This window comes from Macaca fascicularis, chromosome 2, assembly GCF_037993035.2.
Source record: "Macaca fascicularis isolate 582-1 chromosome 2, T2T-MFA8v1.1".
NCBI classification, from domain to species: Eukaryota; Metazoa; Chordata; class Mammalia; order Primates; family Cercopithecidae; genus Macaca; species Macaca fascicularis.
In genome coordinates, this window is record NC_088376.1 from 15,506,207 (window position 1) to 15,524,058 (window position 17,852).

Genomic DNA, 17,852 nt, shown 5'->3' on the forward strand with positions numbered 1-17,852 from the left:
CCAATGGGTTAGATTTCCTTTAAACACCTCAATACCCAAACCTATATATCCAAACCCAATGGGCATCTCCAAACAGAAACTGAGCTTACATCATACCCCACCCAACCCTTGCCACCTGACCAGATCAGACCTCCATGGGGACTACTGTCTAATTGTCACATTTACTCCCCAGAAACCTTTTTATTCTCCTACCTCCTAACACCCAGGACCTTATTTTTTCCATCAGGCTGAAGACTCCCTTCTTTGACCCAACTCCTGGCTACCCTGGCATTACCTCATAACGGGCAGGAGATTACGTATTTAAACACAGGTACTTTTCACAGTTTCACACTAGGGACTGCCAAATGTTGGCTTTTATCATCTTTCTTTGATTTGAACACTTCACATCATACAATGAACTCTCCAAAGTGCTTCGCACCAATCCCTATGGGTCAGGAGTCAATCGTGGACAGCCAGAAACGGCCAATGTTTTAAAAACAGAAGCTTTCCAAGTGTGACCATGTTTCTCAAATACCAGTCATGCACCACTCTGGATACAGAACGGTAAGGAGATACACCACCCCTGAGGACAAAGGTAGTAGTATCTCTGACCTACACACATATTTCAGGGGATAGTTTCTAGTTGCTCTAAGCCTGCAAATTTTTAAGTCTGTAAATTAAGACCTGATAATTTCAGCCATGGAGCAAAAATCTTGGCTTTTGAATCACATTCATAGTAAAACGTCAAATAAGGAGCTCTAGCAACTGTTACGCACCAAGAACATTTCTCATTCAGGTCCCAAAATTTTCCTACATCTGGGGAAATTAGAAAGAAAAGAGCAGGATGAAAATGACTATGAAAGGATTTTAATCAAGATCCATCTCCTCAATAAATTTTTTTTTCAAGCATTTAAAACCAGTTGTCTTTGGTATTTAAAGGGTGGTTTGTTGGGCGGCTGCGGAGAGGGAAGGATCAGCACCAAGTTACTCCAAAATAGAAAACAGCAAAAATGTTTAATTATATTAACTCTTTACCAGAAAGAGCTTCATGGCCAACAGGCAACTGAACAGGCATTGGGGAAGGATTCGCTATTAAATTCTACAGTAAAAGGAGCTTCTAACAAACAAGATTTCTTAACACCTTCCCACCCTGTAACAGCAGCTGGGAGCCAGCAGCAGTTTGAAGTTACTTTCCAACTTTTGAATCTTTTATTGCATGCAGTTCTCCTCTGTGAGATGAGGTTTTTTTTTTTTCCCTTCCCATTTTGGTCACTCAGAAACCCTAGAATTAAAGCAATGGGAAGAGACAGCGTAGCTTGTAGTAGTAGTAAATTAAACGTCCAAAAGAGGTATATGGGAAAAGAAACTTGATTGACTTGTCACATTGTCCCCATCATCTCCTTTTCTATTGGGATAATAGAAACAAATTGCTCCATTTGTTAATCTGTTTTGTTCATTTAAAACTATACCCATTTTGCAATAGAAATTTCTCTTAAATAGAGAACAGAAGTTGATCCCTAAGTCTTTATGTTTAAACAAGAGGTCTCCCTTGTAAGTCACTGACGTTTGTTTCCGAGTCCCTCTTTTCCCTGAGGAGGGCTCCTCCAGAATTTGGTTCTTATTTCAGTATTTGGGGCAATGCAGGAACCCACTGGGTTCTGACAAGCAGGGTATCAGCTACATCTGCTTTGCACTTGAGAGACAGACAATGCCCAGAAGCACAAGTTTTGTACCCAAGTCCAGCTTACAACCAACCAATCCTGTAAAGTGACACAGATTCTACCCCACAGTTCTGCAGTGGGAGCCTTAATTTTTCATTCTTTGGTACCGAGTTACAGGTTTAAGAAAAGACATTACATCCTACATTTCAGGTTTGGACAATTTGGTTTCTAGATCCTTTATGTTCAAAGGCCTTGAGGGGAGGGGGGCGGGGGGATTCATGTTAACCACGAGGTCCTAAAGCACGGCCTGGGTGCAAACAATCCTATAAAAAGTGACCCAAGCAGAGGGTGTGGGACTGGGCTGTTGGTATTATTTTGACTTTCAAACATTGTATTTCCCTGAACTTTCAAAGCAGGAAAAAAATTGTGCTTGTAAAATGAAAGTTCTTTCCTTTGCCTGCTCTTCTTAGGAAAAGAAACTCCAAGGACTACAGAACAACTATAGATTAGGGGTGCCTTGTTCTTTAATGTGCTCCCTGACTCCCTCAGCACACACGTCCACCCACATTCATGTCCACATCAGCCCATGCCTGAAAACCCTCTCTGAGAATGAGGTTAACTTCCTTCTTCCTTCCATTTAACCCTTTATAACCTAACAGCAAAATAAGAAAGCTTAACTTTTGAGAATACGTTTAATCAAAAATCCTGAGCTACCATCTATATATTTTTTCAAGAAACCAAAGTGTGAAAAGGAGAGGTTCTTGGGGAGGCAGTGTGTCATTTTCAGCTACTTGGGTGCAAGATGGCTTTGAAACAAACACGCACACACCCTCCCTTAAAAGAAATAAAGATTATATACCCTAAAACAGGAAGGGTCTGCTTTTCTTGGCTAGCAAGCCACAGCCACAACGTCTAAGATTAAGAAAAGATACAGAAGAGGATGTTAAACACACTGAGGTATGAACGGAGAACAGAGGAAATTTCTCTGTTGCAGCATTTAAAAAAAGAGAAGATTTTCCAAAAGATCAAAACGACACAACATAATCTAACCCCATATAAACACAGTATTCTCAAGAACACAGATACTCTATAATTATGCATTTCAAATCCTATTTTTTCCATGTTTTATAGTTTTTTGTTTTTTTACTTAGTAGTTTTTTTTGTGTTTCCTTGGCTCAATCTACAGAATACACCCCACCACACACATCCAGTGCCCTCCCAGCCATACGGATGCCAGGCTTGTGCATATCATGCCCCACGCAGGGGAAGAGGGAAATGCAAACTCCACTGAGGAGGGGAAGAGGGCCTGCTGCAGAAGGAAATGTAAAGATTTATGAGGTAGATAGAAATTATCACTTCACAGGCTCAATCCCTGCAGAAAAGATAAGTACATTCATCTGTAAAAAAATAAAGATGAGGTAGGACTTAAGCAATGTTGTACTTTTCTTGTTCTCTTTTAAAAAAAAAGAAAAAAGAAATTTCCCTGAGACTGTTTCTTCTTTGAAATTCAAAAAGAGAGAGAGAGAGAGAGAGAAAGAGAGGGAGAGAGACGCACACACACCCCAAACACAGAAACCTAGGAAATGCAATTAGAAGACTAGGATTCGATTGTTGCCAAAGTCCACCACCACGATCATTCCGTCGGGGGTGATGGCGACGCCAGAAGGGCGGTCCATCTGCCCAAAGCCGCTGCCTTGAGCGCCAAACTTGCACAGGAAGCTGCCGTTGGATTCAAACATCTGTACCCGATGGTTCCTGGAATCTGCCACAATGATGCGCCCTTCCTGGTCCACGGCTACGCCTTGTGGGCGCAAGAACTGCCCATTGCCCGTGCCCTCCGAGCCCAGAAAGCGTGCCGACTGGCAGTCAGGGTGAATCACCAGGAGCCGGTGGTTGTTGAAGTCGGTGACCACCAAGTGGCCCTCATGGTTGAAGGCCACACCCCGTGGGGAGTCAAAGTGCTTCCAGAGAGCCCCCTCGAAGCCATACTTATTTAGGAAGACGCCATCAGGCCCAAACAGCTGGATCCGGTGGTTCCTCGTGTCTGAGACCAGGATCTTGCCCTCAGAATTCACCGCCACATCCCAAGGGTAGTTGAACTGCCCATTCTTGGTTCCTTTCTCACCAAACTTGAGGAGGAACTGGCCCTCGAAGGTGAAGATCTGGATGCGATGATTGTCCTTGTCAGCCACCACGATCCTGCGTGAGGCGTCACAGGCCACCCCGGCTGGTCGGTCGAACTGCCCAGGCCGGGAGCCCAGGGTGCCGAATTTGTGATGGAAGGCGCCGCAGGGCTTGAATACCTGGATGCGGTTGTTGCTGCGGTCGGCAACGATGATGTAGCCCTCCTTGTCTACACTCACGCCCCAAGGGCGGCAGAGCTTGCCATCGCTGTCACCCTCGCTGCCGAAGCTCAGGCCCGGGAGCCCAATGCCCACGTAGCTGCGGCCTGACTTGACCACCACCTTGAAAGGGCTGTTCTCAATGTGCTGGTTGCACAGTGTCACAGATACCAGGTGCTCACCCTCCAGCTGGGGCCGGTAACTCACCACATATGTCCCATTCTGCTGATCGCTCACCTCTGCACCAAACAGGTTGCCATCAGGGCCCAGGACCACAGCTGACATCAGGTCACCTCCTGAGAGACGGGGCTCACCATCGTGGTCATAACCAATGACTGTGAAGGAGGCCACCTTACCCTGGAGGGCGCGCTTGAGGCCATCGCCCGTGGCCTTGGTGAGTGGCGCAAAGGCCCCGCTGCTAACAAAGCCAAAAGACTTGATGGCAAGGTACAGTGCCTGATCAGGGGGTGTGAACATGACTCGGTCATCTTCCTGGGGCTGCAGGAGGCTCCGCACGGTCTTCAGCTCCTGCACCTGGGCCAGCATCCGGTCTCGGGCCAGCAGGATGTCTAGCGCTCTACCCTCCTCCAGGACCTGCTGCACGGCACTGATGGTGCTCTCAAGCTTGTTGAGGTTTTGCCGCAGCTTCTCCACCTGCAGGTACAGAGACTTGGCTTTCACCTGGCGGATCTTTTCTACCTGGAGGGAAAAGCAAGAGTGGAGAAAGACACAGAGGCTTAGAGCCAAGCACAGAAAATACCACATAAGCCACAACTCATCACAAGGAAGCACCAGACAAACACATATTGGGGAATGGTCTACAGAAGACATTGGGCTTTCTTCAAAGGCAGCAAAAGCAAAATGGACCAAAAAAACCCTGAAGAACTGTTCTGGGTTACAGAAGATAGTTACTAGAAACAGGACAACTATGCAATCAGTGGCCCTGGACTGGGGGAAATGGCTGGGGCTGGGGTGAATAGAGTGCTGTTGGGACAATTGTGGAACCTTAATTATGGACTGAAGAATAGATGCTAGTACTGTATCAAAATCAAATTTCCTGATTTCTATAATTGCAATGTGATTAGGGGTAAAAGCGCTGTGCTTCCAATACGCCAACTCACTCTCAGATCACAAACATATATACATATACATACATACACACACACACACAAGATGCACACGCACACGCACGCCTCATGCCTGTAATCCTGGCACTTTGGGAGGACGAAGCAGGCAGGTCATCTGAGGTCAGGAGTTCGAGACCAGCCTGGCCAACATGGCAAAACCCTGTCTCTACTAAAAATAACAAAAGTTAGCCAAGTGTGGTGACGGGCACCTGTAATTCCAGCTACTTGGGAGGCTGATGTGGGGAGAATCCCTTGAACCTGGGAGGCGGAAGTTGCAGTGAGCAGAGATCACGCCATTGCACTCCAACCTGGGCGACAGGGCAAGACTCCATCTCAAAAAACAGTAATAGTAATAATTGGAACAAAACGTACATAACCAGTAAATCTGGATAAGGAATATATGGAGTTGCTATAATTAATGCAACTTTTCTGTAAGCTAGAAATTAAAGAAAAATAAAAGTTAAAACAGCCATCTAGAGCTGGGCACAGTGGCGTGCACCTGTAGTCCCAGCTACTCGGGAAGCTGAGGTGGAAGAATCACTTGAACCTAGGAGGCTGAGTCGGTAGTGTGCCATGACTGTACTTGTAAATAACCACTGCACTCCAGCCTGCGCAATACAGTAAGATCCCACCTTAAAAAAATAGCAAGATCCCACCACCAAAACCAAAAACAGCCACCTGACAAAGGAGTTTACTGAGCACCTACACTCTGCCAGGCATTGGAGGTACTGCCGTAATCCACAGAAAATATAAAATATGGTCTTTGCTTGCACAGAGTTGTAGTTTAGAAAAGGAATATTCGAAAGCAAACAAAGAAATATGTATCATGTCAGATAGTGATAGCCGTTAAAAAGTAGAAAAAGGGGCCGGGTGCAGTGGCTCACGTCTGTAATCCCAGCACTTTGGGAGGCTGAGGCAGGTGGATCACGAGGTCAGGAGTTCGAGACCATCCTGGCTAACATGGTGAAACCCTGTGTCTACTAAAAATACAAAAAATTAGCCAGGTGTGGTGGCGGGCGCCTGTAGTCTCAGCTTCTCGGGAGGCTGAGGCAGGAGAATGGTGGGAACCCGGGAGGCGGAGCTTGCAGTGAGCTGAGATTGTGCCACTGCACTCCAGCCGGGGAGACAGAGCGAGACTCCATCTCAAAAAAAAAAAAAAAAAAAAAAAGTAGAAAAAGGATGTGGAAGACAGTGACTAGGGGCCCTGATACAGACAGAGTGCTGAGGGACAGTGCCTTTCACAAGTTCAGACCTACAGGCTGAGACCAGACAAAAGGCCAAAGGGAGAGCTATCTCAGCAAAGGAACAGCCAGCATGAAGGTCCTACTGCGGGCACAGGCTCAGCATTTCAAAACCACAGCTTTTAGTAGGGGAATGACATGACAGATTCATATTCTTAAAGCATTAGTTTGGGGCCGGGCACAGTGGCTCATGCTTGTAATCCCAGCACTTTGGGAGGCCAAGGTGGGTGGATCACCTGAGGTCAGGAGTTCAAAACCAGCCTGGCCAACATAGTGAGACCCTGTCTCTACTAAAAATACAAAATAAGCCGGGCGTGGTGGCGCCTGTAATCCCAGCTACTTGAGAAGCTGAGGCAGGAGAATCGCTTGAACCCAGGAGACGAAGGTTGCAGTGAGCTGAGATCATGCCATTATACTCCAGCCTGGGCAACACTAGCAAAACTCTGTCTCAAAACAACAACAACAACAACAACACAAAAGGATTAGTTTGGGAAATGTTTATTAAAGGGGAACAAATGAGGGAACAGAGACCAGAGATCACCCAGCTGTGGGTTGGAAGTGGTTTAGCCAACAGAAGTAGCTGTGAAAGTGGAGAGAGTGACAGAGAGGCTACCAGAGGCAAAATCAGGCAGGACTTCATGGCTAGTCTTACCCCGCAAGAAGCCTGAAACCTCTTAAAGAACACACACACACGTAGTGTGTGGGTGCGGTGGCTCATGCCTATAATCCCAGCAATTTGAGAGGCCGAGGCAGGCGGATCACTTGAAGTCAGGAGATTGAGACTATCCTGGCCAACATGCTGAAACCCCGTCTCCACCAAAAATACGAAAATTAGCCGGGCTTGGTGGCGTGTGCCTGTATATATATATGTGTGTATCTCTCTCTCTCTCTCTCTCTCTCAGAGAAGGATAAAGACTATGTGTTGACAATGGGCTCACTGCAGCCTCAGAACTCCCAGGCTCAAGTGATCTTTCCACCTCAGCCTCCTACGTAGCTGGGACTATGCATGCACCACCATAGGGCATCAAAAAAATTTTTTTTTTCGTAGAGATGGGGTCTTAATGTTGCCAGGGGTGGCCTCAAACTCCTGGGCTCAAGCAATCTTCCCACCTCAGCCTCCCAAAGTGTTGGCATCACAGGCGTGAGTCGCTGTGCTTGGCCAGTTTCTCTTTACTTCTGTATTTTAAAAACAGTTTTAAAAACCCAACTGGGGGTCGGGTGCGGTGGCTCAAGCCTGTAATCCCAGCACTTTGGGAAGCCGAGGCGGGCGGATCACGAGGTCAGGAGATCGAGACCATCCTGGCTAACACGGTGAAACCCCGTCTCTACTAAAAATACAAAAAACTAGCCGGGCGCGGTGGCGAGCGCCTGTAGTCCCAGCTACTCGGGAGGCTGAGGCAGGAGAATGGCGTAAACCCGGAAGGCGGAGCTTGCAGTGAGCTGAGATCCGGCCACTGCACTCCAGCCTGGGTGACAGAGCAAGACTCCATCTCAAAAAAAAAAAAAAAAAAAACCCAACTGGGAACCTGAGAAGCCCTATACCCCAAATTTTAAGATAGCACGCTTTTGGTAATAATTTGTCTATATTATTTCCAAAAGAGCCCTTTAAATCTAAAATGCTATAATATATATGGACATGGATTCTAACTTGCCGAAATAATTCCTGCTTGAGGTTCTCAAACCATGCTATTTAGAAATACGGGATTTTGTTTTGCCAGTGAAACATTAGTTTCTCTATTCTTTAGAAGTTCTCTAATTCTAAGCAATTTTCCCCTGTGAAGGGAATGAACTTACCCAAATAGTTTTCACAGAGGATCGTGACTTGAGTCGTTCTACAGATCTGAAAGCCATAGAAGGCTGTTTCAGAATAAGCGTCCACTGTTGAAAGAGCTGGATTTCAACCTGACTTTCCCTTTAGGGTGGGAGGGGTGATTATATGATTTCGACTCATTCCTGCTTTTTCATCTGTTCAGTGAACCAGGATACATGTGTACGGAGAGGCCCACGTGGGGACAGATTTAAAGAAGCTTTGCCCATTGGGCCAAACCTCCACCTTTGGTTCTTACCCATGAACTATACATGCAGCTAACCCCATGAGGTAGCCAAGTCCACTGAAAATACATAAGGCCCAAGAATGAAGAGAGGCATCTGGATATTTACAACAGGATTGTCTTAATCCTTGCACTTACATATCTTAAAGTGAAGTAACCAGAGATGCACGAAAACAAAACTTGTAACAAAGAGATGCCCAGACACAGACAGGCAAGGCAAGAGGGCTTTGCTGGGAAGGAACAGGGGGAAAAAAAAAAATCAGTAATTAGAGAGGGACCCCCACAGGATTCGGAGCAAGGTTCTACAGCAAAAGTGTCCAAACTAAGGCAGCTTCTTTTGGAATGCTCTGAGGATGAATTTTTGGGCACGCACTAACTGCTTACTACAACGAAGAAGGGATTTGACTCTTCTTTCAACAGGCTTCTCCCAAGAGTAAAAACTTGCTACTTCTTCTGAAACAGAACTGCCTTTAGAGAGGACAGTGGGTCAGCCTCACAGGAGGGAGGGTAACTAAGGTGAAAGCGGCAGAAACCCCCACACACAAAGGCCTTTTTCATCAGGAAATCCAGAAGAGCGAGTTTGTGGCAGAGTTCACTACAAAGCTCTCAGGTTGCAAGAAGTGGGCCCCTCAGTTATAATTAACATTCGTGGGTGGCATAACACTGGCAGACCCATGGGGACATCTGAGTGTCTGAAAACGATGTCATGCCCACAAAGGTGCTCAAAAAATGTGAATTAAAAACCTTGGGACTAACACCTCAAAAGTCTCTTCTTGTCAGAAAGCAATTGAGCCATATTCCTTAAGAGGTGAGAAGAGGCAGAAAGCATCCAGTTGTGAAGTTAACTAAATGGAAAATGCAATGCAAAATCCAGCGATGCCTTGCAGAACAGTGTAGGGCACAGTAGTTAGCAAAGGTCACTTGCAGAAACTGAGGCCCATGCCCACCATCATCATATTGTTTGGAGATGGAAACAGGCACGCTCCACAAGGATACTCTTTTAAGTCAGCTCTAGCCTTTTTCATGTGTTCAGAGAATGTAATTATAGCTAAAGAACTGGCATGGAGTACTGGCCCTTTCATAGACATAACTCTCCTCCTTTCTGAGCGGGGACATAAAATCAGAAAAGGAACAGTTGGAATGCTGGCCTGGGTGGGGCGAGTAGTCCTTCCAGCTGATTTTTATCTAAACCGCACACTGGTGTGCTCGGCACTCCTTCCTGCTCCAACAGGAAGAAAGGGCACACACTCACTGCCTCCGAAGAGGAAAACTGGTTTTCCACAAGAGATCAGGAAGTGCAACCAGCCAGGTCACCGAAAATAGGGATGCTTCCTACCAGCCTGCCTTTCTGAACAACAGTTTTGACTATGCTCCCTTCTTTAGCCTCCCTTTGAGTGAATGCAATATAAAACTGGAGACCGCTTCACCGCTTCCAGTCTTGGCTACCCATGTACTTCTGAAAACCCTTCTTGTTTTACCGCACACAGCACCCACAATGTTCCAGGGACCCCCTGCATCTTTCTGCCAACAGACTTTCTGGAAAATTACCAAATGTTTTACACTTAAGAGCTTGGCTCCTGGATCTGAAAAGAGTCCTGTAGAGCGCTGCTGGGGTTCATGGAAGCCAAGTGGGCACAGCGTGGGTGGGGGAGTGCTCCGTTACCTTCCACAGCAGCTCGCACTCACGCTCCTCCAGGGCCTTCTTATGCCTCGCAGTCACCGCTTTGACCTCCGACTGCACAACCTTCGCCTTCATCTCCACCTGTTCTGCCACCGTCTGGGCCTGCTCGATGCTCAGCTGCAAAAACAAACAAAAAAAAAACAACTTCGAGGCATTAGAAGGACTGTCATTCCTTATACAAAACATTTGAATCTGCTCTGCCAGACTTGAAAAGCTGACACCCCGGGCTCCCAGACCACTTGATTCACTCCCTTGGAAGGAAAACAGGCACTTAGGGAGAGACTGGCATCTCTCTGACATGTAACTAAAGGAGTTGCTGGCAAGAGCTGGATTTCTTTGCATGAGAAATGGCACCTACACAGTGAATGTCAGAACTATTAAGAGATACTCTAACACAGTGAAACCAGTGTAGCTGGGTGACAGCCGAAAATGGGGAAGGAGGATCAGATGTAAAATGTGCAACTCCAGCCACACAAGTGGCTTCCCCAGACTTCCCTGCCTCACTCTCTTGCCTGGGCAAAACCCCATAGGCCAGGCCCATCCCTCACGTGAGGGTGTGCGATAGACTAGTGGCTAATCCATCCTGTTTTTGTCAAGGTACTGGCAACACAGCTCATCTCAGCCAGAACGAACGCCAAGTGCACACTGGGAATATCCCCCGATCTACCTAAGAAGCTGTGCCCCGTGGTCAGAGACCATCTACACGTCACCATACACGTCACCCTGTACCAGCCCTAGTAAATCAGCCAGTTTAATCAGACGTATTATTGTTCATAAAAAATTAATCCAGACAGAAGGCATGGTGTTTTCATTAATATTACATGCTGTGTCTTGAAAAGCCACAAGGATTTCTTTGAGATACCGAGGTATTAAATCAGGGATTCCAAAGTGATTGCTCTTGGTGCAACAGGTTTCAGGGCAGGTGATCCAATCAGGAGCGTGTCAGGGAAGCACAACGGGTTTGGAGCCTGGCATGGGCTTAGGAATCAGAGTGACCAGTCACCCAGTTTGCTCTGGACTGAGGGGTTTCTAGGATATGGACCTTTCAGTGCTAAAACTGGGACAGTCCTAGGCAAACCAGGCTAGTCAGTCATCCCTGGAGTCAGGTAACCCAGGTTCCAATCCTGGGTTAGTTTAGGGCCTCTTACTAGTTGTAAGGCCTCGGACAAGCTCCTGGTCTTCTCCAACCTTGGTAAAGGGGAGATGTGAGGGAAATGCAGAGCAATGCATGGGTTGAGCTGAGCTCAGCACCTGGCACAGAGTAAAACACTGTTATTAGTAGTTCTCATCTGATAAACACCTGGGACAAAAGTTCAGCCATTGTGTCTCGTCAGGCCACTTAGCTCCTATCATAAGATTTACCATGAGTCACATTTAGTATGTGCAGTGTTGTGTAATCATCACCAGTACCTAGCTTCAGAACATTTTCATCACCCAAAAAGCAAAGGCCATAACCATTAAGGAGTCATTTCCACTTCCCTCCTTCTCCACCATGGCGATCACTAATCTACTGTGTCTCTACAAATCTGTTCTGAGCATTTCTCCCTCCCTCCCCCCACCCCTTCCTTCCTTTCTTTTTTTAATAGAGATGGGGGAATCTTGTCATGTTGCCTGGGCTGGTCTCAAACTCATGGGCTCAAGTGATCTGCCCACCTAGGCCTCCCAATGTGCTGGCATTACAGGCATGAGCCACTGCGCCTGGCCTGTTCTGGGTATTTCATATAGATGGCATCATCATACAATACACAATCTACCTTATTTTTATGAGTATTCTTCCTGCCCAACAGTTTGACTCAGTCTGGATGAGAGCTGACACATTCATGGCATGCAAGACACGCTCAAAGGTACAGCCCCAAAAACACTCATGGTGGCTGGGCACAGTGGCTGACGCCTGTAATCCCAGCACTTTGGGAGGGCGAGGCAGGCGAATCACTTGAGCTCGGGAGTTTGAGACCAGCCTAGCCAACATGGTGAAACCTGGTCTCTATTTAAAACAAAACAAAACAAAACAAAACAAAACAAAACAAAAAGCACACCACCCATGACTCCAATGGTTAGCGGCCACACTGCATTCCCTGCCTAAGAGGATCCTGTGTGTCCTAAGGATCCACTGAACTGATTCACAGGGGAACTGGGTAGATCCAGAGGGCTCACAGGCTGTCCCCAGCCTGGAATGCTTCACCCTAAATTTCCAAACCCAGTTCCGATGCCACTTCCCTTCTGAAGCTGGAAGGGAACAGCATATTTCTATAACCTTTCTGCTCCACCTTTACAATCCTGTCTCAAGTACCATTACATATCAATCAGAGGAGGAGCTAAGTACAAAGCCCATGATACTTATGACACCTGGGATTTAGCAGAACAATTAGCAGAACAGTCTATAAATTTTATATTTGCCCATCTCTAGCCATAATCGTGTTTACCAAAGCACTAGGTAGCTGCGTCAGGGTAAACACTGTCCCTCCAAACTCTGGGCTCAACTAAATGGGGGCCAGGATGTGACCTTGTGTGGAAATACGGTCTTTGTAGATATAATTAGCTAAGATGAGGTTATAGTAGATTAAGTTGAATCTTAAATCCCAAAACTGATATCCAGAGAGGGTCATGTGCAGACCCAGATACACAGAGAACAAAGCCATGTGAAGACCAAAGCTGAAATGGAAACTGATGCAGGTACAAGCCAAGGATGCTGGCAACTGCCAAAAGCCCGGATGAGGAAAGCAGTGAGTCCTCCTGAGGGCCTTCAGAGGGAGCATGGTCCTGACACCTTGATCTTGGACTTCCGGCCTGCTGTTTTTAAGTAATCCAGTTTACGGTAAATTGTTACAACAGACCCGATAAACTAATACAGAAGTCAGTAACGTGAAGCAGACAGATATTACATCCACATTACCTAGAAGTTAAAAAATTAGAATGGCCAATCAAATGAGCATGCACATAAGCAGGTATCATAATAGCACTGATACATGTGTAGTATCTCAGGCTGTCAGGATTCATCCAGGGAAAAACAGAGAAAGCGAGAGACAGCCAGAGAGCTCCCTAGACATTTAAAGAGAATTTAGCGTAGGGAAATGGTTAAACAGGTATGGGAGAACTGCTGGGGCAAAGAGCACACGGAGGCAGACAGCACCTGCAGAAACAGCTTCTTCTGCTTTGTCTGAGAGAACAAAGGAAAGAAAGCTGTGGTTACAAGAACACAGAATAAGGTGGCGAGGTTACGTCCAGCTAATTCTGGTAGTGGCAAGATCTGAAATTGAAACCAACTTCTGCTGTCGCAGTGAAAAAGAATTGCTATTAAGAATTGGGGCCGGGTACAGTGGCTCACACCTGTAATCCCAGCACTTTGGGAGGCAGAAGGATAGCTTAAGCCCAGGAGTTTGCGATCAGCCTGAGCGGCAGTGGCGGGGGCCAGGGGCCCCAACCCCTGCTCTGCTGCGCCGGGTTTTTTTTTTCCTTCCATCAGTCTCTACAAAATAAATAAATAAATAAATAAGCCAGGCACGGTGGTGCTTGCCTGTAGTCCCATCTACTTGGGAGGCTGAGCTGGAAGGATTGCTTGAGTCCTGGAAGATCGAGGCTGCAGCAAGCTGTGACTGTACCACCGCACCCCAGCCTGGGTGACAGAGCAAGACTCTGTCTCAAAACAAATACATAATATGATAATAATATAATTTAAATGAATTGGAAGAAAAAGGGAAGAAGTCCTTTTCCCATACATGTAGTTTGAAGAGTCACAGCCCCAGTATCACATGGCAAGAGTGTGACAGGGTTAGAGCCCAAAGAGTAGAACTTAGTAACTGGCACCCTCTATATTTTTAGATGTGTTGGTTATTAATTAGCACAACTGGTGTCCAAGCTAATATTTGACCAAGGCAACCAAACCTATGTCTGTAAGATTTCTTAAGCATTCCTCAATAGAAAGCAGAGGTGGCAAACTAATACTAATGTCATACTACTTACCAAACTAATTTTATTTTTTACATCTAACGTCTATCAGATGTAAAAAAAAGAAAAAAAAAAAAAAAAAGGCCCAGCCTGGGCAACAAGAGCAAAACTCTGTCTCACAAAACAAAAACAAAACCAAACAAACACAAAACCACTCCCTTTGCACAGGAATGGGTGTACTACCCTACTCACCTCTTCCCCTAGTCTCCTAGCCAGGCTTATCCCTCATGTTTGGAACTCACATTTTATGATAAAAACGGTTCCTTCCATTTTTCAAACAGGTTCAGGGGATTCAAAGCTTTTGTTGCAATTTTAATAATCAGCAAGTATGCAAAAATACTCCTTGGGCTGAGAGTCACAAAAGCCCTACCCAATGCATAGTAGAAAAATAGGTCTTTCCCTTCCAAACTATGCAGTACCCAACCAAGCACCACATTCCAAGATGTGCAGACCAGGACTTACTGAAATAGTTCCCAACCTCTAACAGCAGGGCATTTGAAGAAATATAAGGCAGATGGATTGGGGGAAATGACAATGTAGAAAGGCTGGGTAAACTTCCAAAACAGATAAATACACTTCACACTAAGGAAAGAGAAATCACCCAACAAGCATGGTGCTGGAGAGAAAATTTAACCATCTTTGAGATGTTAACAGATCGAATCAAACATTTGAAAGTTGAGGGTCTCCATTTGGACTGGTGCATCAGTGCACTTTCCAGTGCACTTCCTCACTCAGTATGGAGGAGACTCGAGGGCTTTGAAGGGAAATAATACAGATATCGATCAGTGATGCCAACTGTGGAGAACAGTGGTGGCATAATGACCTGTATTTAAAGAGACCAATGGTCAGAAGGTAAGAGAATGCAAACATCACCCATACATATTGCAGGCGACCATACCGGGTATGGGGAGCTACTGTGGTCCACTCTAAAATGTAATTCTTGGCCAGGCGCAGCAGCTCACACCTGTAATCCCAACACTTTGGGAGGCTGAGGCGGGTGGACTGCCTGAACTTAGGAGTTCAAGACTAGCCTGGCCAACATGGTGAAACCCCATCTCTACTAAAAACGCAAAATTAGCCAGACGTGGTGGTACATGCCTGTAATCCCAGCTCCTCGCCTGAACCTGGGAGGCAGAGGTTGTAGTGAGCCAAGATCTGTCACTGCGTTCCAGTCTGGGAAACACAGCAAGACTGTCTCAAAAAAAATAATAATAAAAAATATAATCATAAACTGTAGCCATACCTCATTTTATTGCACTTCATAGACAGAAAAGAAAAACCCACATTTTCTCTTTTGAGACAGTCTTGCTGCGTTGCCCAGTCTCGCTGTGTTCTTTTTTGGGCTCTGTCGCCCAGGCTGGAGTGCAGTGGTGCAATCGTGGCTCACTGCAACCTCAACCTCCAGGCCTCAAGCAATCCTCCCGAGTAGCTGGGACTACAGACGCTCAACACCAGGCCCGGCTAACCTTCTTGATTTTTTGTAGAGACAAGGTCTCACTATGTTGCCCAGGCTGGACTAGAATTCCTGAGCTCAAGTGATCCTCCTGCCTCAGCCTCCCAAAGTGTTGATGTTACAGTTGTGAGCTACAGTACCCAGCCAGTGATTTTTTTTTAATTGAAGATTTGTGGCAATACTGCATCAACCAAATCTATTGGTGTCATTTTCCCAAAAGCCCGTACTGTTGGTGTCACACCTTGATAATTTTTGTAGTATTTCAAGTTTTTCATTATTACTTTATCTGGTGCGCTGATCTGTGACAAGTGATCTTTGGCGTTTATCAGGCCACTTAGTAACCCTACAATGGCCATTAGTATTCAAGTGAAAGAAAAGGTCCCACAATTCTAAAATGATTAAGCTTAGTAAAGAAAGCAAGTAGAAAGCTACAGTCAGGCTGAAAGCTCGGCCTCTCACACCAAACAGTTAAAGCTGTGATTGCAAAAGATCTTGAAAGAAATTAGAAGTTCACTCCAGTGAACACTCAAACGGTAATAAGGCAAAACAGCCTTATTGCTGATATGAAGAAAGTTTAATGATCTGGAGAAAAGATCAAACCAGCCATAACATCTCCTTAAGGCAAAGTCTAATCCTTCCTGAGCAGGGCCCTAACTCTTCAATGCTATGAAGGGTGAGAGATGAGGAAGCTGCAGAAGTTTGAAGCTAACAGAGGCTGGTTGATACGGTTTAAGAAAACAAGCTATCTCCAAAACACGTATGTGTAAGGTGACACAGCAAGCGCTGATATAGAAGCTGCAGCAAGTTACCCAGAAGAACAAGCTAAGATAATTGATGAAGACAGCTAAACAACAGACTTCAGACATTTTTTTTGGAAGGAGACTTTTATTGGAAGAACACAGCCTGATATTGGAAAGAGATAGTCTTATATTGGAAGAAGATGCCATCTAGGACCTTTCATAGCTTCAGAAGTCAATGCCTGGCTTCAAAGCTTCAATGGACGGGCTGACTCTCCTGGTAGGGACTAATGTAGCAGGTGACTAAGTTGAAGCCAACAGTCGCTGTCCATCCTGACAATCCTAGGCCCCCTAAGCATTATGCTAAATGTACTGTGCCTGTGCTCTACAAATGGAACAACAAAGCCTGGATGACGGCATGTCTGTCTGCAGCACGGTTTATGGAATTTTTTAAATTTTTATTTGTTTATTTTTTTGAGACGGGGTTTCACTCTTGTTGCCCAGGCTGGAGTGCAACAGTGCAAACTTGGCTCACTGCAACCTCCGCCTCCTGGGTTCAAGCAATTCTCCTGCTTCAGCCTCCCAAGTAGCTGGGATTACAGGCATGAGCCACCATGCCCGGCTAATTTTTTGTATTTAGCAGAGAAGGGGTTTCTCTATGTTAGTCGGGCTGGTCTCGAACTCCTGACCCCAGGTGATCCACCTGCCTCGGGCTCCCAAAGTGCTGGGATTACAGGCTTGTGCCACCGTGCCTGGCCAGTTTATGGAATATTTTAAACCCACTGTTCAGACCTACCACTGAGAAAAAAAGATTCCTTTCAAAATATTACCGCTGACTGACAATGTGCCTGGTCACCCAGAAGACTCTTCACCCAGAAGACTCTGCTAGAGATGCACAAGGACATGAAAGTTGTTTTCATGTCTGGTAACACAACATCCATTCTACAGCCCATGGATCAAGAAGTAGTTTCAACTTTCAAGTCTTATTATTTAACAAATAAACTTTGTAAGGCTGTAGCTACTACAGATAGTGATTCCTCTGATGGGTCTGGGCAAAGAATTTACCATTCCAGGTGCCATTAAGAACATGTGTGGTGCTCACTTTGGCAGCACATAGACTAAAACTGGATATACTATAAAAGAGCATTCGTGATTCATGGGCAGGGGTCAAAATATCAACATTAATAGAATGTTTGAAGAAGCTGATTAACTTCTTGTAGCAGAAAGAAGTAGTGGAGGAAGTCACTAAAAATGTGGTGAAAATATAAAGAGAACTAGAATTAGAAGTGGAGTCTGAAGATGTGACTGAATTGTTGCAATCTCATGAGAAAAATAAAGGGATGAAGGCTTGTGTTACATTTTAAGAAATTGTCAGGCTGGGCAAGGCAGCTGATGCCTTTAATCTCAGCGCCTTGGGAGGCCAAAGTGAAAGATCGCTTGAAGCCAGGAGTTTGAGATCAGCCTAGACAACAAAGCGAGCCCCATCTCTACAAAAAATACAAAAATTAGCTGGGCGTGGTGGAGCATGCCTGTAGTCCTAGCTATGTGGGAGGCCAAAGAAAGAGGATCGATCGCCTAAAAGCCCAGGAGTTTCAGGCTGCAGTGAGCTATGATGGCACCACTGCACTCTAGCTG

The 17,852-nt window shown here is 45.8% G+C and overlaps 1 protein-coding gene across 1 annotated transcript in view; it reads right to left on the reverse strand.

Moving 5' to 3' along the window:
* Positions 1 to 1,295: 1,295 nt before the first annotated feature.
* The window catches only part of TRIM71 (tripartite motif containing 71), a 77,450-nt gene continuing 60,893 nt past the window's right edge, over positions 1,296 to 17,852 (reverse strand). Inside the window, exons 3-4 of the mRNA XM_005545536.5 lie at positions 10,065 to 10,199; positions 1,296 to 4,681 (exon numbers count right to left, since the gene is read on the reverse strand). Of these exons, the coding sequence (XP_005545593.1) occupies positions 3,230 to 4,681; positions 10,065 to 10,199 (1,587 nt within the window). The 3' untranslated portion in view covers positions 1,296 to 3,229. The remainder of the gene's footprint in view (positions 4,682 to 10,064; positions 10,200 to 17,852) is intronic.